The 25,384-nt window shown below is 35.7% G+C and overlaps 2 protein-coding genes, 1 long non-coding RNA gene and 1 pseudogene across 11 annotated transcripts; 2 read left to right on the top strand and 2 right to left on the bottom strand.

The window, feature by feature from the left end:
• The first annotated feature begins 761 nt into the window (after positions 1–761).
• Positions 762–5,783, top strand: LOC147542040 (pentatricopeptide repeat-containing protein At5g06540 pseudogene; annotated as a pseudogene). Of its 7 annotated transcripts, XR_015224040.1 has the most exons (7): positions 810–939; positions 1,169–1,266; positions 1,792–3,657; positions 4,164–4,232; positions 4,522–4,598; positions 4,965–5,155; positions 5,239–5,783. The product of XR_015224040.1 is annotated as a pentatricopeptide repeat-containing protein At5g06540 pseudogene, transcript variant X3 (transcript). The 7 variants fall into 7 exon arrangements; XR_015224038.1 differs by having other exon boundaries at positions 784–939; positions 5,001–5,783; XR_015224039.1 differs by having other exon boundaries at positions 4,965–5,783.
• Positions 5,784–8,010: 2,227 nt separating this feature from the next.
• LOC147542039 (CBL-interacting protein kinase 23-like) lies at positions 8,011–16,088 on the top strand. 2 transcript variants are annotated; one of them, XR_015239622.1, is made up of 15 exons: positions 8,011–8,775; positions 8,973–9,035; positions 9,666–9,737; positions 9,839–9,946; positions 10,052–10,132; positions 10,408–10,461; positions 10,558–10,683; positions 10,814–10,903; positions 11,071–11,190; positions 11,302–11,415; positions 11,889–12,005; positions 12,460–12,917; positions 13,942–14,845; positions 15,124–15,196; positions 15,791–16,088. XR_015239622.1 is itself a non-coding variant. In XM_086672805.1 (15 exons), exons 1-15 carry the CDS (start codon positions 8,608–8,610, stop codon positions 15,808–15,810), a joined length of 1,338 nt encoding a protein of 445 aa, XP_086528931.1. In that variant the 5' UTR covers positions 8,011–8,607; the 3' UTR covers positions 15,811–16,088. The 2 variants fall into 2 exon arrangements, 1 of the variants encoding a protein (XP_086528931.1); XM_086672805.1 differs by having other exon boundaries at positions 12,460–12,516; positions 14,771–14,845.
• Positions 14,984–17,659, bottom strand: LOC147542038 (uncharacterized). The gene is made up of 2 exons (XR_015239623.1): positions 17,165–17,659; positions 14,984–17,013 (listed from the first exon to the last, which is right to left on the bottom strand). It is a non-coding gene; the product is annotated as an uncharacterized LOC147542038 (long non-coding RNA).
• A 1,558-nt stretch (positions 17,660–19,217) lies between these two features.
• On the bottom strand, positions 19,218–23,140 carry LOC147542037 (beta-glucosidase 4-like). Its single transcript, XM_086637775.1, has 13 exons — positions 22,925–23,140; positions 22,198–22,264; positions 22,049–22,107; positions 21,804–21,879; positions 21,573–21,641; positions 21,374–21,461; positions 21,024–21,249; positions 20,817–20,932; positions 20,522–20,736; positions 20,392–20,426; positions 20,205–20,307; positions 20,010–20,121; positions 19,218–19,626 (listed from the first exon to the last, which is right to left on the bottom strand). Exons 1-13 carry the CDS (start codon positions 23,012–23,014, stop codon positions 19,425–19,427), a joined length of 1,458 nt encoding a protein of 485 aa, XP_086493901.1. The 5' UTR covers positions 23,015–23,140; the 3' UTR covers positions 19,218–19,424.
• Between the last annotated feature and the right edge of the window lie 2,244 nt (positions 23,141–25,384).

The raw sequence follows: 25,384 nt of genomic DNA, 5'->3' as shown, positions 1-25,384 counted from the left end.
TAAAAAACTTTCTCCACTGGGACCCTCAACTAGACACTCCATTATGAAGTGGATGCATTTATTATAAAAAGCCTTAATAGAGACACTCTAAGAGCATCTTCAATGGGACAATCTAAAGTCTAGTTGTCAAGTGTCATATAAAGTTTCTCTTTCCTAAGTGTCAGAGACACTCTAAATTTTTTTGGTCTCCAATGGAGATATCTAAAATCTTTCTACTTAATACACATGTCACTCTTAAATTGAATATGGAAAAAGTAGTTGAAAAGAAAAGGTTTCTATTGGTTTAAATTTTAAAATGACACTTAGAGAGTCTCAAAGAGACACTCTAATTTTAGAATTTCTCTTTCTAGACACTCTATAATAAATGTGTTCACCTCATAATAGAGTGTCTAACAAAGTGTTCCATTGGAGATGGTTTTTTAACAATAACTCCAAAAAACCATATGCGGCACTCTAAGTGTTAGAGATTGAGGTGTCCCATTTGGAGATGCTCTAATAGAGAGATTTTAGTAAACTTGTTAAAATGTTAAAAAATTTTATTTTATTTAGAGAGAGAGAGAGAGAGGAGAGAGAAATTTTTATTTTTTTGAAGGTGGCCGATCGGTGACCTTGCCGGTGAAGACGATGAGGTGTCGAAAAGATGAGGTGGCAGAGAGAGGTGATGAGATGGAAGAGAGAGAAATGTTGACTGGTCAACAGTGTTATAACGGTAAGAGAAAAGAAGGAGCATATTTTTGACAAAGTAGTAAGTAGGTGACTAAGTAGGAAACTGGTTACAAAGTTGGGGGCTATTTGAGATTTTTTTTTTTGGGAGAACTCTTTTGTCCCCAAAACCATTTTAATTGTCCCCATTGTTGTATTCACGCCCTTCCTCTGTCTGCCTAAGCTAGGGGTTTGATATTCTCTGCTAAAAGAGGAGTCTTTGAATGAAATTCAATGGTATAAAATCTCCCTCTCTGTTCTATGGTTCTGTCTTTTATCGGTTTCGGCGGATTGATTCACTTACCAGACAAAGTCTCTGGTTTTATTTGTGAAACAATGATACTAACATTTTGAAGTTTAAAGTTCAGTCATTTAAGCATCTCTTTTTCACAAACAAACAATGATACTGTTATAATTTCTATTAACATTATTGAAGATTTCTCTCTGGGTTTTTTGTTTGTTTCAGGTTTGGGTATGATGGATGTGTTTGATGGGAGCAAACATCAATAGCTGACATTGGTGGTGGAACTATATCTATTCCTGACCTTTCTTGGCCATGAAAAGGTACTATTAAAATTCTTCTAAATTCAAGTTGTTAATCATTTGATTATATTTTTATTCCCTTATGCTACATGATGGTGTATTCAAAAAATTTGTGTTCTAATTGCAAAATAGTGTAGGTGGTCATTTTGATTGAAGAACTTGTTAATTCACATAATTAGTTGTAGAAGATTTAAATTTCTACTACTAATCGGCAACAATAGGTCGTAGTTTAGCCGTTCCAACACACAAAAAGAGGTTTAAAAGAACTGATGCAACATAAATCGGCCTTTAACAAATCACCCGTTTATGGGCCCGTTAGTTACTTAACAAAGAGTTAGTGCATAAATTTGGATCATGTGGCCTTCTTGGGTAGCCTTAGTGAGGACCAATAGGGGGTTGATGAAATGAGCCGGAAAAAAATGTTGATATTGAGGAATGACTACTGTACTGCAGTTTCGATGGAACTTGATAAGTCTACGAAGCAATACAGAACATACCCATTGAGTAAATTGTGCATTAATGAATTATATTGTCTTCAACTGACAGGCGTCTAACATTTTACCCATCATAAGAGGAGACTCTGCCAAACTTTTAGTTGCCGAGGGGACAAGCTCACCTCCAGAAGGCACAAACCTAGTTTCAGAAAACGCGTGTATGGGACTAGTTTGGAGTGATGAGGATGAGACGGCTGACGACGATGGCGTATGCTTCGTCTACTCGTGGTGAATTTATTCTAGACCACCCAATTCTGCATCTTCTTCAGCAAGCTCCTCATAATAATCAGATCCTTGAAAATCCCATGGATCTTAGAGCACTCCATGCTTATAGTATTACATCAGGACTCATCAGAGACACTTTTACCGCAAGTCGAATAGTGCAACTATGTTTCAGATCAACTAACAGGCACACATCACTGAACCAAACTGTCCCACACTATGGTCGGATCGTATTTGGTTCCATTGTTTTTCCAGATGTATATACATGGAACACAGCTATCATTGGACTTGCACAGCGGGAGTCTCCTGAATCTGGCATCAGTCACTATTTCCAAATGCTTCGAAGTGGAGTCTCTCCTGATAGTTACACATTCGCCCTTTTGATAAAGGCTTGCATACTTATGCTTGGTTGTTGTTCCGATCAGTACAAAGCTCAGGCAGTATGTAGAGAGATCCATGGACAGGTTTTGAAAAATGGGGTGGAGGATATACTTGTTGTTAGAAACTCTCTTATCAACATGTACTGTAATATGGGTTGCTTAACTGAAGCTCGCTTAGTGTTTGAAACCAGTCTTACTTTGGATCTTATATCTTGGAACTCCATGATCTCTGCTTATGGGAAACATGGAGATGTTTCTGCTGCAAGGGAGCTTTTTGACCAGATGCCTGACCGAAATCTTGTTACATGGAGTTCCATAATAGATGGGTACGTAAGGAGCGGTGGGTTCTCTGATGCACTGGAGCTCTTTAGCCAGGTTCAAGCTTTGGGTATGAAGCCTGATGTAATTATACTTGTCAGTGTTCTGAAAGCCTGTGCTAACTTGGGTGCTCTTGATTTAGGAAGATGGGTTCATATGTATATCGATAAGAACAAGTTGTTAGGGAGGGAAAGGAGAAATTTGGTTCTTGAGACAGCTTTAACAGACATGTATGCTAAGTGTGGGTGCATTGATATTGCTATGGAGTTGTTTAATGAAATGCCTCATAAGGATATAATATTATGGAACGTCATGATTGGTGGACTCGCTATGCATGGACATGGACGTGATGGCTTGCACCTATTTTCGAGGATGATAAGTTATGGAATTATGCCTAATGACACAAGTTTCGTGACAGTGTTATCTGCATGTGCCCATGCAGGTATGGTTGCTGAAGGGGTGAAGATTTTTCAGTCCATGAAAGAGGATTTCTATATCGAACCTAAGTTAGAGCACTATGGATGCTTGGCAGATCTATTTGGGCGAGCCGGGTTGGTCAGAGAGGCCGAAAAAGTCTTACAAGACATGCCCATGGAACCCCAGCCTTCACAATTGGGTGCTTTAATGGCAGCATGTAGAACACACAATAATGTCGAGGTTGGGGAGCGTGTTGGAAGGCGTCTCATCTCGTTAGAACCTCATGATGGAGGTCGTTATGTTCTATTATCAAACATTTATGCAGCTGCTGGCCGATGGGAAGATGCTCGGAATACAAGGAAACAAATGGAATGGACGGGAGCTAAAAAGGAGACAGGATGCAGCTTCCTGGAATACAATGGAGCTGTTCATGAGTTTGTTGTTGGGGATACAAGGCACCCACAAAGTAGAGAGATATATGATGCATTAAGTGATATTGAAAGGGAACTGAAGATGGTCGGGTTTGTTCAGGATGCTTCTCATCATCAAGTCATTGGGTATTAAGTTATACAGAAACTAAGGTAATTTTTCAGTTCTATGCTTAACGTAGATTAGCTCTTTCAAAATTTTCACCTATTCTAATACCTTTATGGCGCCAATATTTTTCTTCTGATAAAAGATCGAACATTTATCAGTTTAGAGTATCTAATGAGAACTCGATGCGCTAATGCACGATTTGAGTGATCTATTTAACAGCAAAATCTTCATCTTCTGGTGTACATTAAACATGAAAATTGTCTTCATAATACTTGTGTAAAATGTCAAAGATGTATAGAAAATGCAACTCTATTATTCGGATATTGAACATGTCAAATAGGTTTTCTTTCTTCTCTTGGTATTTTGAGGTAATCCCGGATAATGCGAGCATGACAAACATTGAAAAACTTCTGTTCGTACTTCATAACTCTTTAGTAATTAGTATGATAAAATAGATTCTAGATATCAAGTTGACTATTTAGGATGTAATAGTAGCTAATGGTTTATGTTTCAGTAACATGTTGGACTTAACATTTGCTATGGTCTGTAGGAATTACTTTGTGGACCATCATAGACTTTAATTTGACACTCTTGGTGAATGAGGCTGCAAGATAATCAGGTATATATGATTATTATTTACTGTACGGAGTATTTTTATCATAAAAAATTTGTTGATAAGTCATTATAGCTATTGTTCATAACAACATTGCTTTCAGAAAGTGTTTTACTGCTTTTATTAATCTTCGAAATTTATATCTTATGACAATAGTCAATAGATAAAATTGATCGCGCCCAAGATATTTTATTTTGGTTTTGGTGTAAATTTTTTGCAGAAACATTTCGGTTAGTGTATATATAATTCTCTTGCTAACAAAAGTGATTGCTTGACGTATTTTTGTTGGCTCTAGTGCGACGCACAAGCTGAATGTCAGAAGAAGCTCTACCTTAGTAACACTGGAGATGTGGGACTAATGGAAGACAAACAGTATGTCTCTTTCTCTTACGACGCTCTTTAAATTAATTTTGTAGTGCAGCAAGAATAAATTGGTACTTCTTAGTCTTTAAAAGTTTGATATGCCAAGCTGGAGGTTGTAATAAGCTCTGGGCGGTCGATGCTTCTAATTGACAAATAAAATTCTCTATATATTTTTTCTGTAGACATGGTAACAAGAGTTTAGAATATCAATATATAGAGCTATTAAAGGTAGTCATTGTTTTGTTAGAATTAGAAACTGAATCCATGACCATCTCCATCTTCTTTGGATTCTTGCCAGGAATAGAATTCTTGCAGCTTTCTGTTATTGTTATCTTTGAAGCATTATATCAATCTTTCTATTCTATTGGTGGGCAGGATAATCAATCTCACTCTATTATGTTCGTGGAACAGGAGAACAAGATTAATGCAAGTTATAATAGCGGAAGCGATATATTTGGGAAGGATTATATGCCGAGATCTTGGATATACTTGAAGAAAGAAATTAGGATATCCAGATAACAAACCGATCCTTCTGCTGCTGTAACTAATAATGTTTCGGTTTGTTGGTTAGGAAACCTAAAGTCTCATTGTTTTTCGAGTTTCCTCTGAGATTCCCAAGCACTTGGTTACATGTAGTTGTTTGTAACAGGTTGTGCCAACATACCACAGTCTGCCAGGCCGTGTGTTGAGTTCCTAGGGTTAGAGAAGCCAACCCGCCTGGCTACGGTTCATTTTGAAACGGGTCTTTACCTGCCATGGTCTGCCCGATGCAGGAAAGATCCACGAAACCCGTCTAAAGGTATTTTGGCTGAAATTAGTGTTTTATTAGTGGATTTTTGGGAGCATTTGATTTCCTTCAAATTTTACAGACCTTGTCATTCTATGCTATAGCACTACGCCACTCTGAACCTTGTGCCTTGAACTTGATCGTTCATCATCATTATCAATCTACTCCCAGGTAGCAATACTAAATAGAAAGCTCTAAATACTGCCTTTGATCATCATAATGTTTTTATTTGAATAGGGAATCATGTTTGTACACGTCTTAATGGACTGCAAACAAAGATCAATTCGATTTTCGAGTTTTGGCTGTTGGGTTTAAACATTTCTTTAGTTGATTATCAAATACATGTTCAACAAAAAAAAAAGATTATCAAATACATTATTATACAATTTATTTGCGATGAAGAAAAATTTGCAGGGACATCGGTTTCCTTGGTTTGTTTGACTACCTTAAGGCTTAATCTTATGACATCTGATAACCGATGAGTTCTTTTTCCTATTAAATTCCTTATTTTGGAATCTCATGTTTTTACGTCAATGTTAAATGGATAAAAAGGAAAAAATGTTCCAAAATTTCTCAGTCAGACTCATGGATTTTTGATGAGATGGGAAAGGCCACAGAAAAGAAAGAAAAGGAGAAAAATAGTGTCCCACCACTTCAATAATACCTTTTATGGATGAAATGACACCTTCAATTACTCCCATACTGTGATATAAGGTATCAATTATTTATAGAATTATTGAATGTTGATGTCATCAAAATTGATGTAATAGATATGTCCAATATCTGATTCAAATTCACTCTAGGGTTAGTATCCACAGAGGAGATTATGATTCCTAAGTCCACTGTCCGGAGAATGAAGATTATGGTTTGTAAGTTTGTTGGAGTACGGAGAAGTGAACAGAAAAAACAAAAAGAAAAACCACTTCTACCACCAAAATCATCATCTCAAAACATTTGTTGTTCGGGGGTTATTCGTTTAGAACCTTTGTGAGGTCGTCAATGCCCTTAAGATCTTTAAAGTTTAGCGTTATTGGTTCAGACTTTTTTTAAGGACTTTGAAGTTTCGTGTTATTGGTTCAGATCTTTATGTAAGAATTTTAAAGTTTGGCGTTATTGGTTCAGATCTTTTATGAAGAACATCAAAGTTTAGTGTTATTGCTTCAGACTTTTATGTGAGAACTTTAAAAGAACGCGTTATTCATTTTTTTTTATGAAAAATCAAGAACTTTTAATCTAATAACCGACCGAAAATCTTTTGGAGACAAATTTACTCACAATTTGTCAAACTTAAAGTTTCAAATAGGTGGACCTTTGGAGTTCTTACTGGCATGGGGTTGATATAAAAAATATTGGGTTAAATAACTATTTTGTTTTGAACATTATTGTTATTCTTATCAAAATTCATTTTAATATATTTTGATGATATATGAAGGTATAATTTACATCTAAATATTTTCTGTTGTAGGTAAATTTTATTTAGTAAATGCTTGATATCCTAATCGTCCTCAATTTTTGACACCATATCGAGGAGTTTGATACCATTTAAGAGAGTTCGGGAGCACTCGACATCCAGAAACTAAAGAAGAATTATTTTATAATCGTCATTCTTCTTTAAGAACCGTGATAGAAAGAATATTCGGTATATTTAAAGCGAGATTCAAAATTTTCAAAACTGCTCCGTCCTTTCCATTTAAATCACAAGCGTAATTAGTTTTAGCATGTGCAGGATTGCACAACTTTATTGGAAGAGAATGCAGTTCTGACGAATTTGCTCCAGATGAAGAAGAAACCGATGAGTGTACCCCGGATGAAGATTATGATGAAGAGATCCAAACTCAAGAACAACAAAGACAACAAGTTGGGGATTAGAGAGATAGTATTGCTGAAAGGACGTGGAACGACAGAGTGATATAGTTATGTAAAACATTTGACTTTTTTTTCTATTGTCGAATTTTAGTAACTATTATCACGTTTTACGGATAAAAAACAAAGAATATTTCATTTTTTTTTATCCCATCTCGTGTTTGCGTAAGATTAATGAAAGAGATAAATGAGATTTGATATTTTTCCTATGTCGTCTCATTTTTTACACAAGTGTGAGAGAAAGAACAAAAAAAATTCTTTATGTTGTCTTGTATTTACATAAGAGTGAGATAGAGAGAGGCAGAGAAGGAGAGAAACAACAAGTATTTATAATCCTAACCATTTGTTTGCACGACTTAGATTTAAAATAGATCCTTACATTTCTTACAAAAAAAATTCTAAAACTTCAAATTTTTAATAAGAATGGTCCAAAATTTAATGATCTGAGATTTTTTAATGCCCGAGAACACAAAAAGTCTCACTACCTAAAAGATCCAGGACCTTAAAAATTTTAATAAAACAATTTCTTGAAACTCTTAAATTTTTTGAGATCTTTGAAGATCCGGACTGTGAAGATCTAGCAAAAAATCTTTAAAATTCTTAAATAAAGGTCTAAACTAATAACTTTAAACTTTGAAGGTCTGTTAAAAGGTCTGAACGAATAACCCCCACTAAAAGAAAATCTAAACTCATAATGCTAAATTTTAAAATTCTTAATAAAGATCCGAACTAATAACACGAACTTTAAAGTTCTTAAAAAAAATCTGAACCAATAATACTAAACTTTAAAGATCTTAAGAACATTGAAGAATGAAAATCTCCCAAAAGTTCTAAACGAATAACCCCCACTCGGGAATAAGAGGCCCTTAACACTTGTGAAGTCTAGAGTTATAAAGTAGAAAGGGTAAGCAAGTGAAGTACGCAAATTCAAACCAAAATCATCTTCCCCCTATTAACCAAGTTTTAGAGAGAGATAGATAGATAGATAGAGAGGGAGACGATCACTAGCAGCAGAGAGACAGAGACGACCAGACAAATTCTGGATTTAAATAAATGTCAATGAAGAACTGTAATTGATGGAAAAAGGAAAACTGTTAGATTGATCTAGGAAGTTCTTCTTCTTCTGCAAAACGAAACCCTTGGATGGACAATACTAGTTGCAGATCTCTCCTTCTCTTCGATTAATCACTACTAGCAAGTCTTAACCAAAATCTCTTTCTCTCTCTAGGTCTTTCTCAAGACAAAGATGAATGTTGTGAAATCAAGAGACTGGCAACCTTGTAACAAGAAGAGATCAGAGAGAAAGAGATACCCTAATTGATATTTTAGAGAGAGAAAAAGAATAATTGATTGTTGAGAAAGAGAAAGATGTCGTCTCGTGTTAATACTCGCGTCGGAAAGTATGAATTAGGAAGAACAATGGGTGAGGGAACTTTTGCAAAGGTTAAGTTTGCAAGAAATGTTGAAACAGGAGAAGCTGTTGCAATTAAGATTCTTGACAAAGATAAAGTTCTTAAGCATAAGATGATTGATCAGGTTAAAATCTTCAAATTATCGTATTGAATTAGCTAATTTGTTACTTGTTTCATATTAAAACAAGGGTTTATTGAATTAGCTAATTGGTTGATGTTCTTGAACTGAATATTATCACTATTGTCTTTCCTGATGTCATTACTTGTAAACTTCAAACTGAATTCCTCTTAAGTGTTGAAAATTCATCTGTTTCTTTGCAGATTAAAAGCGAAATCTCTACCATGAAATTGATCAGGCACCCAAATGTCATTCGCTTATACGAGGTACAATTGCGTTTATTTATTTATTTTGCATAACATGAAAGTATTTCCATGAAAAAGTTTAATGTGTACACCAGTCGAGAACACCATTTAAATAACAATAAAGGCATACACCTTAGCCATGCCTCTAGGCCAAGTGGTACTTTTTCTTGTTCCGGTAAACATAGCTTTTGTGCTCAATCAGAACGAGAATTGTATCGTAATTTGCTACGAGGACCTAGCAACTAAGCTCTGCAACAGACTTTCTAAAACATATGGCTAGAAAGAAATCTTTCTCCGTCTCCTCCCACCTGTTCATGGTTCTTTGGTTACTCTATTTCCAAATAATCTCATAGGGCGGGCAAAGAAAGTGATACCCCCAGCAAAGAAAGTGATACCCCCAAATTTGAAAGCATAGGCTACAAAGCTTTCCAAGATAAGAAGTTCGCTTTCAAATTTAGAGTTCTTCAAGAAAATAGTATTAATAAAGCCTATGCTTTCAAACAATTTGGGATTTTTAGAAGTCTACGAAATATTTCCTAGTTATGAAACAACTTATGGTTATGTATGGTCTCATGATTTCATCTATATGGGATTATCAGTCAATAGAATTTTTTTAATCTATTCTTACTTGACGAGGTATTATTGGTGCAGGTCATGGCTAGCAAGACGAAAATCTTTATTGTTTTGGAATTAGTCACAGGTGGTGAACTTTTTCACAAAATTGTAAGGTTTTCATTTAATGTGTTTTGCGTCATTGGGGATATGTCTAGTATCTGGTAAGGTTTTCACGTTCTTGGTTTCTACATATTTTTTTCTTGTGCCAGGCTAGGAATGGAAGATTGAAGGAGGATGAAGCAAGAAAATATTTTCAACAGCTGATAAATGCTGTAGATTACTGCCACAGCAGAAGCGTGTTTCATAGGGACTTGAAGGTGATTTGTTTGGAAGTCCCTAAAAAATATGAAAGCTACAAAGACACTATCATTATATCCCAGCTATAAGTATAACTATTTGTGTTGTTTGTTTTTAATTGACAGCCTGAGAATTTGCTGCTGGATGCTACTGGAGTTCTTAAAGTCTCTGATTTTGGGTTGAGTGCACTGCCTCAGCAAATTCGAGTGAGTGTGACAGCCGCTTGTTTGTTATATTCTCATAAAAACTGATATTGGAAGTGTCTAGCTTAGGAATAAGAACAGATATTGGAAGCCTATATTTCTTTCTTCCTATCATGGAAAATAAAAGAGATTTGAGGTGATACCCATAGCCTACTCATCCTGGAGTCCTTGGCCTTCATCTGATACGTAACTTTGAAGAATTTGTTGGAGAACAAATTGATATTTCTTATTTAATCTTCGAGAAGCACTCAAATGAACCTTTTAAGCTTTCGTTTCAGGAAGATGGGTTACTTCACACTACATGTGGAACACCCAATTATGTTGCCCCAGAGGTATTTTAGCTTCGAATTTTCGAGTACACTTTAACCTTCTGAATTAGCACATGAAGCACATTTTCTTTCATTGATGTGTTCTGTACTCTTTTCTAGGTGATCAATGACAAAGGTTATGATGGAGCTAAGGCAGATTTGTGGTCATGTGGCGTAATCCTTTTCGTTCTCATGGCAGGTTATCTTCCTTTTGAAGATTCCAACATAATATCATTATACAAAAAGGTATGGTTTCTGAGTTATAAATATCTTTATGGACTTATGGTGTATACTATTACACAAAAATCTTCACCAAAATGAACATGAATTTAAAGAGCGATAATGATTTATCGATGACTTTTTATCTGATTTGCAGATCATTAAGTCTGAATTTACTTCTCCTCCATGGCTCTCCTCAAATGCAAAGAATCTACTCAAAAGGATCCTTGACCCCAATCCTTTGACGGTATGCACTTGTATTTTTTAGTTTTGCAAGAAAGTTTATTTCTTCTTTGTTCGGACGAATTCTTCACAAATTTTCTATTCCCTTTATTCATTCGAATGGATTCCTCTATAACGTCTTCAAATTCTTGGCTCCATGGATTTACCATATGCCCTAATCGTGTGAAATAGAGAATTACTGTTCCGGAGCTCTTAGAGAATGAATGGTTTAAAAAGGGGTACAAGCCCCCATGGTTTGAAGAAGAAGAAGTTAATCTTGATGATGTGGATGCTATTTTTGATGAATCAGCGGTAAAATTTTGATTATTATATTATTTATCAGTTAAATGGATAGAACGATCTAGAGGATTTGGTATTCATGAAGATTGCCTTTTGGTTTATTCTTATTATTTCTTTGTGTAGGAATCTGGAGAACTTGTAGAGAGGACGGAAGAAAGACCAACCATCATGAATGCGTTTGAGCTCATCTCTACATCTCAAGCGCTTAATCTCGGCAATCTATTTGAAGATGAAGTGGTATGTTCTGGTTAGTTATGACGGTTCAATTTAATAAAACTTGTTCTGATTATTCAAAATCCTCCTACTTCGGTCATGCTTAGCGCCCGTGCTTGGGCAATGACCATTATAATGCTCAGTATGGTCCTCAAGGTGGTACGTTGGTTTTCTACATTATTAGAAAAAATTGTCCCATTTTCCAGGAGTCCGTGGTATAATGCTCTTTGAACTCCATGGAGTTGAAAAAACTAACACAACGATGTCTTTTACCATTTAATATTCATTTTATTTTGAAAAGGATAAAAACTAGTAAGAAAAGGATGGACAGTTTTTAACGTATAACTGTTTCTGATGTTTCTCCTAAGTACACCATCTGAAGAAAAAAAGGCCGTTGAGCGAGTTTTTTTTCGTTTTAACTGTAACGTCCTGTGGCAGTTATGCACTCATTTTGCTGTTATATGAACATTGCTTGACACTGCAAATTCATGTACTAGGGGCTTGTCAAAAGGGAAACTAGATTCGCTTCTAATCGACCTGCCAAAGAGATATTATCTAAAATTGAAGAAGCTGCCTTGCCTTTGGGATTTAATGTAAAGAAGAATAAATACAAGGTACAGTGACCTCCCTGTTCACACTTATTTTTATTTATTTTTTTGAGAAATCGACTACGATCTACGTTAGTCGTTACAAGGCATTGATACATCATGAAGATGTGATGAGCATGATAACCGCCTAATTTAAACCATAATGAAAGAGGCCTAAAGCCCGAGAACATGAAATAGGCCTAAAGCCCGACAAATTTATTATATTACTTACTTTATACATTGCCTAAATTACATGGAATAAATCTTGATGGCAAACTGCTTCCACCGAGACTCGATCTCACGACCTCATGGGCTTAAGAGGGGTGTCCAACCGCTACACCAAAGGGTGGCGGACCCTGTTCACACTTATTCTACTATAAAATAGTTCTCTACTCCGAGTACTTATAGAGGATTGACAATAAAGTTTCACTATTTACTGTTCCTTTAATGCAACTAACTCGATATCATAATGTGTAATCAGATGAAGCTTCAAGGACCTAAGACCGGACGGAAGGGCCAGCTATCCGTTGCAACAGAGGTAACAAGTCTTACATTCAATCTATTCCGACTTAAATAATCTTGTTTGTTCACCAGTATTCTGAACCATCATTTGAAGATAAAAGAAGTGCCCACTTTTTTCTTTGAAAACTTTGAATTAGTATTGATAAAATTGTGGTATAATACAATGGGGGAAGTACAACTTAAATGAAATTGTTACAGCATTAACTCATCCCACTTAGAAATAAAGTCATAGTATGACCTGTCCTTGGCCCAAATGATATGCGTACTCCAATGGTATAGTAGTGCAAGAATGTCTTCCACCTCAAGGCGACTAATAATACTTGGCTCCTTGAATGTTTTCTCGTTTCTATCTTTCCAAATAGCCCACACTGTCGCGAAGGGTAAGAGTCCTTGGTTTACACCAATTTTTTTTTTTTTGCATTAATAAGCTGGGAAAGGGCCCAGACCCAAGGACAACAAGCTACAAAAGCACAAGCAAAAAACAAAAAAACCCCAAAGTACTAGGCACTAATGCCAACATTTTCTCAAACGAATTCTACCATTCCTATCATCTTTGAGGATATTACTTAGCTCCATAGGAAGACTAGCAATGTCAAGTTCAATGACACCCGAAGGTCTAAGCTTAGCAAGGAAGTCAGCAGCTTGGTTAAGCTCACGCACTACATGAAGGATGCTGCATTGTTCAAAGGAATCCCAAAGTTTCTGAATACTCAACCAAATGACCCAAACCTCCCAAGGTGGGAGCTTACTCCTGTCTGCAAGAAGAGAGAACACCACCATAGAATCAGTTGCTATAGTTACTTTGGAGCACTGGTATTTGAGGGCTAGCTGCAGCCCCAGATGAACACCTTGCATCTCATGAGCAAGAATGGACTCCCTGAAAGAAGAACCAGCACCTAAAGCAATAGGGACCCCATCAGAATTCCTAAGAACAGCCCCATAGCCAGCATCCTCAGCATCTAGAGAGCCATCTGAACTAATAAGAACATAACCAGGAGGAGGAGGGCACCACTTATAACCTTTCACAGCAGGTCTAACCAGCTGAATATTAAGATTCCACTTCTTAGCAAAGTCTAAATTCTGGATTGACCCTTCAATCTTGCCTTTCCAAGTAGCAGCCTTCATTTTTACTTCCTCAACTATCATCTTGATGATTCCTGAGGAAGTATTAGCTTTCTGTTGGAAGATTCTAGCATTCCTTTCAATCCAAATATGATAGAGAAATGCATTAAAGACTAGGCATCCCACTTTAGCCAAAACAGAAGCACCCTTAAAATGTGTACAACACCAAGTAAGCTCTTCCTCAAAAGATTGGAAGCAATGTCTATAAAACCCCAACAACTGGAGCAATTCACACCAAATATGCTGAGAGAAGCTGCATTCAAAAAACAAGTGGGAGGTAGATTCAATACCTTGAGAGCAAATACCACATACACTATAGATCTTAGAAAATAGTTCCATAACTTGCTTGCACCCTCACAATGAAGGAAAAACTGTTCCAATGTCTCTTCTTCCTTCTTGCAACATATGCACCGACTGGGAATAAGCATCCCACGCCTTTGCAGGTTGTCCGCAATTGGCAGTTTCCCAAGAATGGAAGCCCAAACTATAAAACTGACTCTAGGTGGGTTTTGGCTGACCATAAGCTCTTGTAGTCGAAAGGGGGAAGCTGAGTGGCCTGACTACTTGATCTCCTGTAGCACTGTTTTACAGAGAACATTTCCTTCTCCTCTGCATTCCTCACTTTTTTGTCTTCCCCTTCTCCACTCGGCCTGAAACTCTATAATATCCAGCATGTGAATATAGATGGGAACTTCCCAATCATTAAGGTTTCTCCGCAAGGTGATTTCCCAAGCTTGCAAGAACCAATTATATGATTGATGAACTTTCGCCTCCTTTCTTAGAGCAATATGAAAGAAGTGCCCACTTTTATCATGTGTATAAAGATGTTGTTACCAAAAAAATGCAAATAGGAAATTTCTTCAGGAGTGCCCTCTTTTATAGCTATTTTCAGTGTTGGTTAAATCATTTTAACAAAAAAATTTGTGGATATATAACCCCAAACAACTCAGAATTTGGGAACAGGAAACTCAGTTCCTGTTGTCAGTGAAATCTACCCATTTTAAGACAGTTTTCATATCTAATAACTAAACATGCTGCGGGACATTAAACGTAAGGCATATCCCAGATTTTGAGATTTGTATTTTGGTTACCTAAAAACTAGTTTTCACATTGTGGACTAACGCGGATGAACTTCTATTCGCTTCTAGGTTTTTGAGGTGGCTCCTTCACTCTACATGGTTGAGATCCGTAAAGCTAAAGGAGACACCTTGGAATTTCACAAGGTATGTTAATATAATTACACTGTATTTGGAAAATAATGGTAAGTTGAAACTTGATTTGTTTCATGATTTTCCTATATCAGTTCACTTACTTTGTCATCGTTATATTTGAGTTCATTTATAGGAATATGTATAACTATCTTGTGGAGATCTGGGTAACTCATATTTAACAGTAACCACACCTTTGAGTGCATGTTGCAGTACATGAGATATAGTGACTATAGTATTTTCCGACCTCTCAACATAAATTTGAATATGAGATCTTCATTTTATTGTTTCAGTTCTACAAGAATCTCTCAACTGGTTTAGAAAATATTGTCTGGAAATCAGAAGGGGCTAAGGAAACAAATGATGGTATGTATACAATTTCAAGTAGAAAAAACAAATGTTGGCATTTGCACATTTTCTCACATTTTGTGCAAAACTTAAAGTCCATGTCAAACCGGGTCCCTATGGTATTATCATCATATTTGTCAATACTTTGTCAAGACGTAGAAGATGTTTCCTTAGAAGCTATGTAACATGAACATCAATACAAGTAGTTTTGGACCAGCCGCATTATACGTAAAAGATGTCAACTTAGTTAGTGTTTGTTATTTTTCTAAGTCAGATCTGGAATATAACCTGATTCGGTTTTCAGAATGTATTTCTCTGAATAGTGATGTTTTATGATGTCTCAATGACTGGTTTTGAGTACACTTAAGTCAGGCAGGTTTAGATTGGACGAGTTAGATTCAGATATTGAGAAAAAGAGATACCACCTTAGACTTTATATTATGGCCAAACCAAGCTACACACCTATTAACATGTTGCTATAGCTAATGTAGACGCACCGAAACACTTCTTTATTGTCATCTTTATATTTCAGACTTCATCAGGATGATTGTAAATTATAACGTGGTTAAGTTTCTTTTTTGGGGTTTCTTTTTTGGGGTTTCTTTTCTGCAGGTATTGCTGGAACATTTTGATCACTTGGAAATCCTTCAAATGCCCTTTCAGTATTTAGTTTTTTTTCTTTTTATGCAAGTAATGCTCCCTGTCGTGGGTGATGAAATCTATTGATTCTTTACTACTTTGTGTTGTTATTTGGGTTTTGGATCATCTGATTTTTATCTAACTAAGTTTTCGGTTAGAATTATGGCTTTGGTCAGGCAGATTGTCGTTTTCAGGTGTGAACATATTATGTTTGTAAGTTTCCATTGGAAATTTGGTTGGTAAAATGACAAGATAATGTTGTTTTTCTTAAGGTTCTCTTTCTTCATGATGTATCAACGCCTTGTGACGACCAACATAGATCGTAGTCGATTTCTCAAAAAAAAAAAAAAAGGCGCGAGCACTAGTAATGAGAGACTAGTCATGATGTATTGGGAAGTGGTTTCCCACAAAATTAAGAACGGTTTATTGTGCCAACAATTTATTGGCCGGTTAGTTGTGCATCTACTCCGAAAACACCTGTAGGTAAACAGGTTTGGTTCATGGTGGAATCCAGTAGAAATAGGACAAAACCAATACTAACTTTTCGGGATTTATGTTAAAGGGTATAAATGAAGAAGTAAAGGTAGAAATAGGACAAAACGAGTACTAACTTTTCGGTAACCAGACATCCGACGTCCGAATTAGAAAAACTTGCAATGTTGTAAGCTTTGTCTGTGCAAGTGAAATGCCATCATCAGGAGTACCATTTAGATGTCTCAAAATCTTATTGGCCAGTTGAAGAGAAATGCACTATAGATGCAGAACTCATGAATTGAGCTGCAAAACTCACAGAAAAGCAAGGAGTCTTTACGCGTTAAAGAAGTAAGGCCCCCACCGAACTTCTATAAGAAAGTAGTGGTGGATCTTCCAAGAGCTCACCATCATGAATGCCAAGCTTTGCTCAACTAGATACAAGGGTCTTACTAGGTTTGTAGTCCAACATATCATATCATACTTTTGAAGAAATTCAAAAGAGTGCTTCTTCTATGTTAACAAGAGAGTTGAGGAATTTCTGCTTTTCAGACTTCTACTCCCTGAAAGTAGTGCAAATACTTCATTGCAAACTCCTTGCTCAGAGTCTGAATCAACGAATAAATAAGACAAGAGGAGCCACCGCTTACCTGTGAGGATAGTGACATCCACAGAAGATCCAAGACTCCGGAACCAACCACCCGTATAAGTGAACATAAAGGCATCTGTAATATTCCATTAACTTAATGAAAACCTTTAGCAACCAATCAAGTTTTCTACAATTCAAAGCTGCCATCAGATTATACTTCACTGTATAAACCCATTTACACCCTAGAACATTCATGTCAGAAGTATAGAGAATCAAGAGCCATGTACCATTCTTTTGAAGAGCCTGCTGCATAGAATGGACCCAATTTGGATTTCTAGAAGCCTCTCCGTAATTTGAAGATTCAGGAACTTGATCCAATAAGGAGTAAAAAACAGAACTAATGAGGTGATAACCAGAGTAATGAGACATGACTTATAGCCGACAGCATTATACAAAACTGTCGGAATGATATTAAATCCGACGGTTTTATAGTTAACCGTTGGCAGGAGAAGTCAACTTCTTACGCTTTACCAAAATACTGTCAGTATATATCACCACACTGACCACCCGTCTTTCGTTTCACCTGTGAGTAGTCCGACAACCCTCAAAACCGGAGGCAGTAGAACCTGTGGCGACGGTTTTTTAGTTTTCTGTCCGAGAATAAGCAGCGCAAAATTTTTTTGCCAATCGGTGGAGGTGTTGGAACAGGTGAAGTAGGATAAGGAGACTGACTAGAAGATGATGGATTTTGAATGGAAGAAAGTGAAGGAGATGAAGATTGATGGGTAGGTGAGGAAGGCTGATCATAATATAATATCTAAGGTGTATCAGGAGTGTAACTACTCTTACAGATTGTAGCACTCCCCATTATGTATACAGGAAATTGGGCAGGAGGCCCAATTTCTTGTATTTTTTTGTTAAAAAGACAACCCATCTTTTTAACTAGCTAGGCCCCAAGTAAGTTATAAAAATAGGCTTGAAGGACATTTTTAAAGGCACCAACTTTTTAAGAGTCAAAAATACCCTTCATTCAATTAGAAATACCTAGTAATAATCTAACTAATAAATCAGGAACTTGAGTTTTTCTCATAAACGAACCGAGTTGGATTGTCGACGCCGATTAAAATTTTTGGGGTTTGAATCGATTTTGGCTATAAGATAGGTTAATGTTTTTAGGTTTTGGTGATTTAATCTATTTGCTTGTTGTTTGAAGAGGCTTTTAAGGGGTTTGATTTAGTTTTTTGTTCTAAATTCTAGAGAGAGAAAGTTTTATATACTTTCAATGGAAGGAGAATTTGATAGTGTTTCAAGGTATAATCCAACTTCTTCATTGCTTTATTTTCATTGAGTTATGAATGATGGATAACAATTTGTTAGTTTTGATGTTTATGTTCAAACTTATTTGTTGGATTTATATGGAAGTTGTGAAAGTATAGTTGATGCAAGCAATGTGTTTGATAAAATGCTTGAAAGAGATGTTGTTGCTTGGAATGCAACGTTAGTTGGTTATACAAGACGTAGGTTGGTTGAAATACCTATAAAGTTGTTAGATGAAATGCTTGTGAGAAATATTTTTTTCTTGGACAATCATGATTGGTATTTATGTTCAAATTGAGAATTTCATGAAAGCTTTGAAAGTTTTTCGAAGAAAAGTAAAATGATGGTGCTAGAGCTTATAAAATGACTATTATGAATTTGTAGGGGTTTTAGCTAGTTTTTCGATATAACATTCTATTAGACAAAATATAATAATTTGTAACAAATTTCATGTTAAATCAATTCAAAACTAAATTGCAAACCATTTGCATGGCATTGCAAGGTGTTTGCAAGGCTCTGCAAGGTGTTTGCAAGGCTTTGCAAGGTGTTTGCAACGCTTTGCAAGGCTCTGCAAGGTGTTCGCAAGGTTGTGCAAGGTATTTGCAAAAGTCATGCAAGGTGTTCGCAAGGCTCTGCAAAGTTTTTGCAAGGCTCTGCAAGGTGTTCGCAAGGCTCTGCAATTTGTTTGCAAGGCTATCCAAGGTGTTTGCAAAAACCATGCAAGGTGTTTGCAAGGCTCTGCAAGGTGTTTGCAAGGCAGTGCAAAGTGTTTGCAAGGCAGTGCAAGGTGTTTGCAAGGTATTTTCTTAGACTAGGGTTAGGTTGGTCTTTTTACTGAAATTGAAAATTACATAATTGCCATCAGGGAGGTGAAGCCTAAAAAACTTTGATGAATCCTTTTTAACCAAAATCATAATTTCTTAGGGAGTTTTGGCCAAATTCCCCTTATGTATATCCACACTAAAACAAGGTAAAAGTGCAAAATAAATGAGAGAAAAATTGTTATACTGAACATGCAAGGAATAAAGGAAAAATTGCAATTTTATTACAAATAATAGCAACATTACAATCACATGAACTAATGACGAAAACAAATAGTTCACTTTCTTAAAACGATAAAATTTGAACTCTGGTCTCTCCAGTGGAAAAACACAAGTAGGTCTTATTCGGGTTTAGGATAAAAGAGGAAATCAGTTGCTTTTATTTACTTGAACAATTAATATTTAAGGTTCATAACTTCTGTGCTTCTTTCTTTCCGTCGTCTCCCTTCAAGAAAGTAGAGAACCATTTGGCTGAAGATTTTGGGTGACGAGCAAGTCCATTATCATAGTCCACAAAAACCAAACCGAAACGTTGCATATAACCCGAACACCATTCCCAGTTGTCACAGAATGACCATGCAAAGTATCCCTTCACGTTTACTCCATAGTCTCTGTTCATAAAATGGTTACAAAATGTTAAAGTATAGGCAGTGTCTATTTCTTTACATGTTTTGATTATGAGTTATTCTCTTGAGTCCCACTTTTCTAATTTGAGTCCTATGAGCCCAACTTGTTTTGCTCAGATAGGGTACTAGTCATTTCGCGTTATGTCATACAATGAGTTCTTAATTCAGACTTATTTTATGTCTAACTCAAATAGCTCGACTCAAGATAAGCCTGAGTTAGCCATTCGAATGGGCCAGACTTATGTGTCAGATAACAACACAAACATCTTAAAATTTGATCCGAGTCCATTCAAATCTCTAATTAGTTTTCAGGATATCTTAATCTTTTAAAGAAAAGGTGAAAAGTTAGCATTTATGTAAAAACTTACTTGATTGCCTTAGCAACTTGAGCAAGATAGTTCTGATAGTAATCAAGTCTCACATTGTCATTTAGCGCATCAGATATCGCAATGGTCGAATATTTATTTGCCTCACCCACTCCTACAAATTTCACGTCAAAAAGTTAGTTTGAGGATAACACGTTCTACTGTAGATGATTGATTAGTCATCTTGTACATATATACCATTTTCAGTTATGAATATCGGGGGGTTGTTGTAAGTCTTCTTGATGTAGTTCAGACATTTTCGCATTCCCCATGGTACGATGCGAATCCATTCTGTTTCAGTCTGCAATTGAGATAACTTCAATACTAAAGAATATGATGATAGAAATAAATCATCTAGAGATAGGGAAGATGATAATATATATACCTCGATTCCAATCTCGTCAGCATTTGAATTTTGACCTACAAGAATTCAAGAAACAACCATAGTAAGAAAATAAGAAAACGAAAATATACATATTGAAAGACTTGGTAGTGAAGAAAAGGCTATGACATACAAGCTCTATTTATTTGTGCTTCGCGATAGTAAAAGTTGGACTCGTTGCTTGCTTCTGCATTAAAAATATATCTTGATGTATATTGGTTAATACCCACAAAGTCTATCGAATTCTTTAGCAACTCTTTATCTGTATCTGTAAATTTTGGAAGACGTTCTTTGAGTCTGTCACGCATAACCTGAGGATAGTCTCCGAAAAATAGTGGATCAAAGAACCTATACAAGAAAGAACATATAGTTAAAATTTATATATATATATTCATCAATACTAATCATGGGGGTTTAAGAGGAGTTACCATCCAAGCTGAAATTTGAGGTATCTTTCTGCAGCATTTATATCCTCTATTTTATCAGAACCAGGCTCTGCCCATTCACAGTTTGGTGCAATACCTATTCCACCTCCTTGTTGGGCCTATAACATTAGTATATAAGAGTATAAGAACATTATTGTGCATAAACCCTAGAACAACTTAAAGTTATACAGCAATACTGGTTTCGTATACCTTAAATTTTTTATTATACACGGAAGCCGCAGCTGCATGAGACAAAATAAGATAGTGTGCAGCAAAATAAGGTTCAGTATCTTGATTTTCTTTTCTTCCAGGAGCATGTGTTCCCATTCCGTAACCCTTTATAGCGGTATTAATTGGCTCATTAAATGTGATCCAATGCTTTACTCTATCTCCAAACCTCTCGAAGCACGTCTCCGCATAATGTGCGAAATGATCGCTAGATCAAACAATATATTAAGTGCATTAGCTCAAACTATAAAAATGTTTGGCCACCTAGCTCTTGTTTTGTTAGATTTGAAATATATATATATATATATATATATATATATATGAAAACTTACACAATTTTGTTAGAGATCCATCCACAAAATGAATCTTGGAGAGCTTGAGGGAGATCCCAATGGTATAATGTTACAACAGGCTCCATATCTTCAAATGCAAGATACATATGTCCAACCATGACCCTTATTAGGTTATCTTTTTTCACAAGAATAATTCCGAAAACAAGTAGTAAAATATGCAAAAAAAAAAAAGGTTCACCTTTCTCACGCAGAGCGTTAATGAGATTGTTGTAGTAAGTAATACCATCTTCATTGACATTTATTCCATCTACAAACATATATAATAATTGATAATAATAATAATATAAGAACATCGATTTATAAAAGTTAATCTAACAACGGTACCTAAATAACAATGCTTCTAATGAAATGAGCAAAAAGAAAGGGTATGTAAATACGTACTAACACTTAATTAGCGAAAACAATTTACCAGGAAAGATCCGAGGCCAAGATATAGAAAAGCGGTAAGCCTTGAAGCCTAGTTCGGCCATTAGAGCAATATCTTCCTGCATTAATTTGTAAGAGTAAATGAATCTTATTCAATTGTCAACAACCCTTGGTTGGAGTGGTAAGAGGTATAGTCTTCCATCCTAGAGGTCAAGCGTTCGAGACACGCTGATCAATTCAAAAAAAAGGAATCTTATTCAATTGATCATAAGCTTTATATGTATGTACCTTGTAGCGATGATAGTGATCAACTGCAATATCCGCGTTGCTTCCATCACGGATGTTTGCTGATATAAATTAACATGATTATAAGTGTCTATAGTAGGTGTAAATTTCTTTACCAATTGTAATGGAAATTAATGTATAGGAAAGCCTACCAGGTATACGTGCATAAACATCCCAAATACTATCACTTCTTCCACCTTCCTTAGTAGCCCCTTCAACCTAGAAAATTAATGAGCCCCAAAGTCATTTCTATATATCCATTACAATTGGTCAGAAGATGTCCTTATTTCCCTAACACTACAAAAATGCAAATGTATATTACCGACGGTTTTGGAAAGCGTCATCATCATATATGTTTTCTGACGGTTTGAAATGGATATGTCGGAATATTTAATATATACGGAAGGTTTCACAATAATTGGTCAGCAGCAGATGATCTTTTCGTGAAGTATTTAATAACGGCAGTGCTACAATGGCAAAATTCTTGACTTAATGACTCATTTTCACCAAAAGACAAAAAAAATTCAAAGTTTGACTTTGATTTGGACCGTTCTTTACCTGTGTGACTCATCGAGTCAAGAATCTTGTCAAATATTTTTTGTACACTAAGCATTTCTCTTCTTTTTTTTTTGAAAATTGACTACGATCAATGATAGTCATTACATTTGGCAATAGTCCGATTAAGCAATGACCTAAAACCCAACTACATTATTTATACCCTAATAATCTCAATTCAAATAACCAAAGGCATTTCTCATTTGATAATGTACAAAACATAAATTATTTTTGTCACCAAAAGTTATATCCAACAGTTGATACCGTCGGAAAAGCTTATACCCGACGACAAGTCTGATGCACATCTGATTTTTAGGTTGTTACCTGATAAGCAGAAGTAGCTACACCAAAGATGAATTTCGAAGGGAAATCTTTCCGGGAAAGAGTTTTGGAGGATACTATTGGGAGAGACATGTTGAGTGAATAGGGTTAGTAGTTTCTTGTTGTTTTGTTTGGAATAGACAAGGGATGATTATTTCACTTATTTTGCCTAGTATTAATCTTGCTTTTATAGTACTTGAATTTTAGACAATGTCACTTGAAAAGACATCTAATATCTTCAATGCACCTCACTAATAGGGCAAACCAAACCAATTTTAGTAACTTAATTTAAGATTAAGGTATACATTGGTTCAGTATTCGGTATTTTGGGGTCATCTATCCGCTAATCAATCCGAAGTATTAGGTCAATAGAATTTTTCAACGAAACCGAAACGGTCAACTATATACATGCAAAAAAGAAAAAAAAATCATGCATTTTCATGTTACATGTAGAAAAGTAAAAAAATAAATAAAAATGATTTATCATTTTTGCATATGAATAGTGAAGTGAAGTTTTGCTAATTGTGTATATTGGCCTACAGTGGGCCGCCCACTCTGTTAGAAAAAAATTGAACAAAAGAGTACTAGAATATGACTTGGAGTAAAATGAGAGTAGGTTATTTTTGTTTAGACCCCAAATGTGTGACTCATTTCTTGTTTGGCCCTCAATCTTTCATGAGATACCCGAATGAACATTTGTTTTGTTTTTTCCGTCCAAATATGTTGGGGTTGGTTTTTTATCTTATAGGTTTAGTCCTCTGTGATTCGTTTTTCTTTCTCTTGTCCTTTCCATTGTTTCACTCTACTATCTTTTCAACCACTTCATCAAAGACTTCAATTTTTTTTAACTGATTCTTTCAATTGGATCTAAAAATATGTTTTTTTTTTTGGAAATTAATTCTTTACATCTTGCGGGAGATATTCATTTATAATATCACTCTTTGACTGAAAGAGTGATTGTTGGTTCGGTTAGAAGTTATCATCTTCCTCGATCTCACCAATATTTTTGAGAAATAATCAATTGTATACTAAGTAAATATCTAATAAGAGAGAAAAATAAGAATACTACTCCTAAAATTATCATTGAGAATTCCATTGTGGAGAAGAGAGCAACATTATTGTTGGTGAAACTTTTAGGGTCTAAGAAAGAAAAATTAAAGACAAGAAAAAAAACCTTCTAAAGTTTTTATCATGTTAATTTTTCTAACTTTGTGGAGAAGAGAGCAACATTTTGACAAACACAGTATTTTGTTATCACAAGTTTTTTACCTTAAGACTGTTAAGATATATATACCAATTACCAAATATTAACCAGCATGGAAGAAGATGAAGAGGGATAGACCAGAAAAACAAATTAATGGAGTCCAGAGTTTCATTAGAAGTAAAAACTAATTAAGTTCACAGTAGCATTAAGTGCAAAAGAATCTTTAGTTTTTTTTTTTTTTTTGTTGAACAAAAGAATCTTTAGTTGGCAAAGGACTAAACTATCCTAACTATATAATTCTAGTACCCTTCACTCACGGAACGGTATTCAAAAGCATAGAGAGTTCAACAACTAAGAAGCTAGAGACTCATATGACTCGGCGAACATGTCAACAATCTACATGGTGGATGGGATAAACAGGAAACGGATGGGACAAACGAGAAACGGATGGTGCCAAACAAAATGACAATTAATCTCAGTGTGCTTGTGCTTGTGCTTGTGCTTGGTCCGTTCATGAAAGACTAAATTGTGAGCAATATGGATAACATTTTGATTGCCGCATTACATAGTAGGCTTTGACAGGGAAACACACATCTTCGAGTAAAGAAGTAACCAAACTATCCCCGCAGTGGTACACGTAATAACACGATACTCAACTTCGGTGGATGATTTAGAGACAATTATCTGCCTCTTGTTCCTCTTAGAGATAAGAGAGCTTGCCTAATCTGAATTTAAATACCAAGGACAGACCACTCAATGAAATGTCAAAGGGGTATGCATGCATTGTCAAAAAAAAAGTCGAGAAAGAAAGAACACTCGAAGGTATCTCAGAATACCAAGAACAATCGAAGAAGCTAACAACATGAACATCATAAGCAATATCGCAACGAGTAATAGCGAGATGAAAAGTCTATTATCGAATTCACCGACCCGATAGTACCCATTTTTGGAACGTCTAGTGCCAAAGTCACTGAATGGGTAAGCCGCCAATCCCTAAACGGACTATGTAATGTACTTTATCGGCTGGGTTACGGGTGGGCATTTAAACAGAGGTTTCTATTGAACAATCAAGCAATATAGCATAGGGTTTGTCAAAGGAGTTTCATCTGTAGGAGAATAATGAACATTAATCTCAAAAGAAAAGTCAGTTTGGCCTGAGAGTAAAGAAACCCAGTGGGTAAAGTCTATTTCAATATTTAAAATAACAAAGAGTACACAAATCCTTAATGCGATCGCTAGATTGTAAATAGTAAAAATCA

Source organism: Eschscholzia californica, unplaced genomic scaffold (genome assembly GCF_041429995.1).
Source record: "Eschscholzia californica isolate CP2 unplaced genomic scaffold, dmEscCali1.0.p SCAF_4, whole genome shotgun sequence".
In the NCBI taxonomy this organism is placed as follows: Eukaryota; Viridiplantae; Streptophyta; class Magnoliopsida; order Ranunculales; family Papaveraceae; genus Eschscholzia; species Eschscholzia californica.
Note: the sequence above shows the minus strand (reverse complement) of the source record. Positions and strands in the feature narration are given on the sequence as shown.

Coding starts and splice junctions, on each gene's coding strand:
- LOC147542039 (XM_086672805.1), top strand. CDS start 8,608: ATGTCGTCTCGTGTTAATACTCGCGTCGGAAAGTATGAATTAGGAAGA. Junction 10,462..10,557: donor CCAATTATGTTGCCCCAGAG/GTATTTTAGCTT, acceptor ACTCTTTTCTAG/GTGATCAATGACAAAGGTTA. Junction 10,684..10,813: donor TAATATCATTATACAAAAAG/GTATGGTTTCTG, acceptor TCTGATTTGCAG/ATCATTAAGTCTGAATTTAC.
- LOC147542037 (XM_086637775.1), bottom strand. CDS start 23,014: ATGTCTCTCCCAATAGTATCCTCCAAAACTCTTTCCCGGAAAGATTTC. Junction 22,108..22,197: donor TGTTTATGCACGTATACCTG/GTAGGCTTTCCT, acceptor AATTTATATCAG/CAAACATCCGTGATGGAAGC. Junction 20,308..20,391: donor CTGACGAGATTGGAATCGAG/GTATATATATTA, acceptor TCTCAATTGCAG/ACTGAAACAGAATGGATTCG.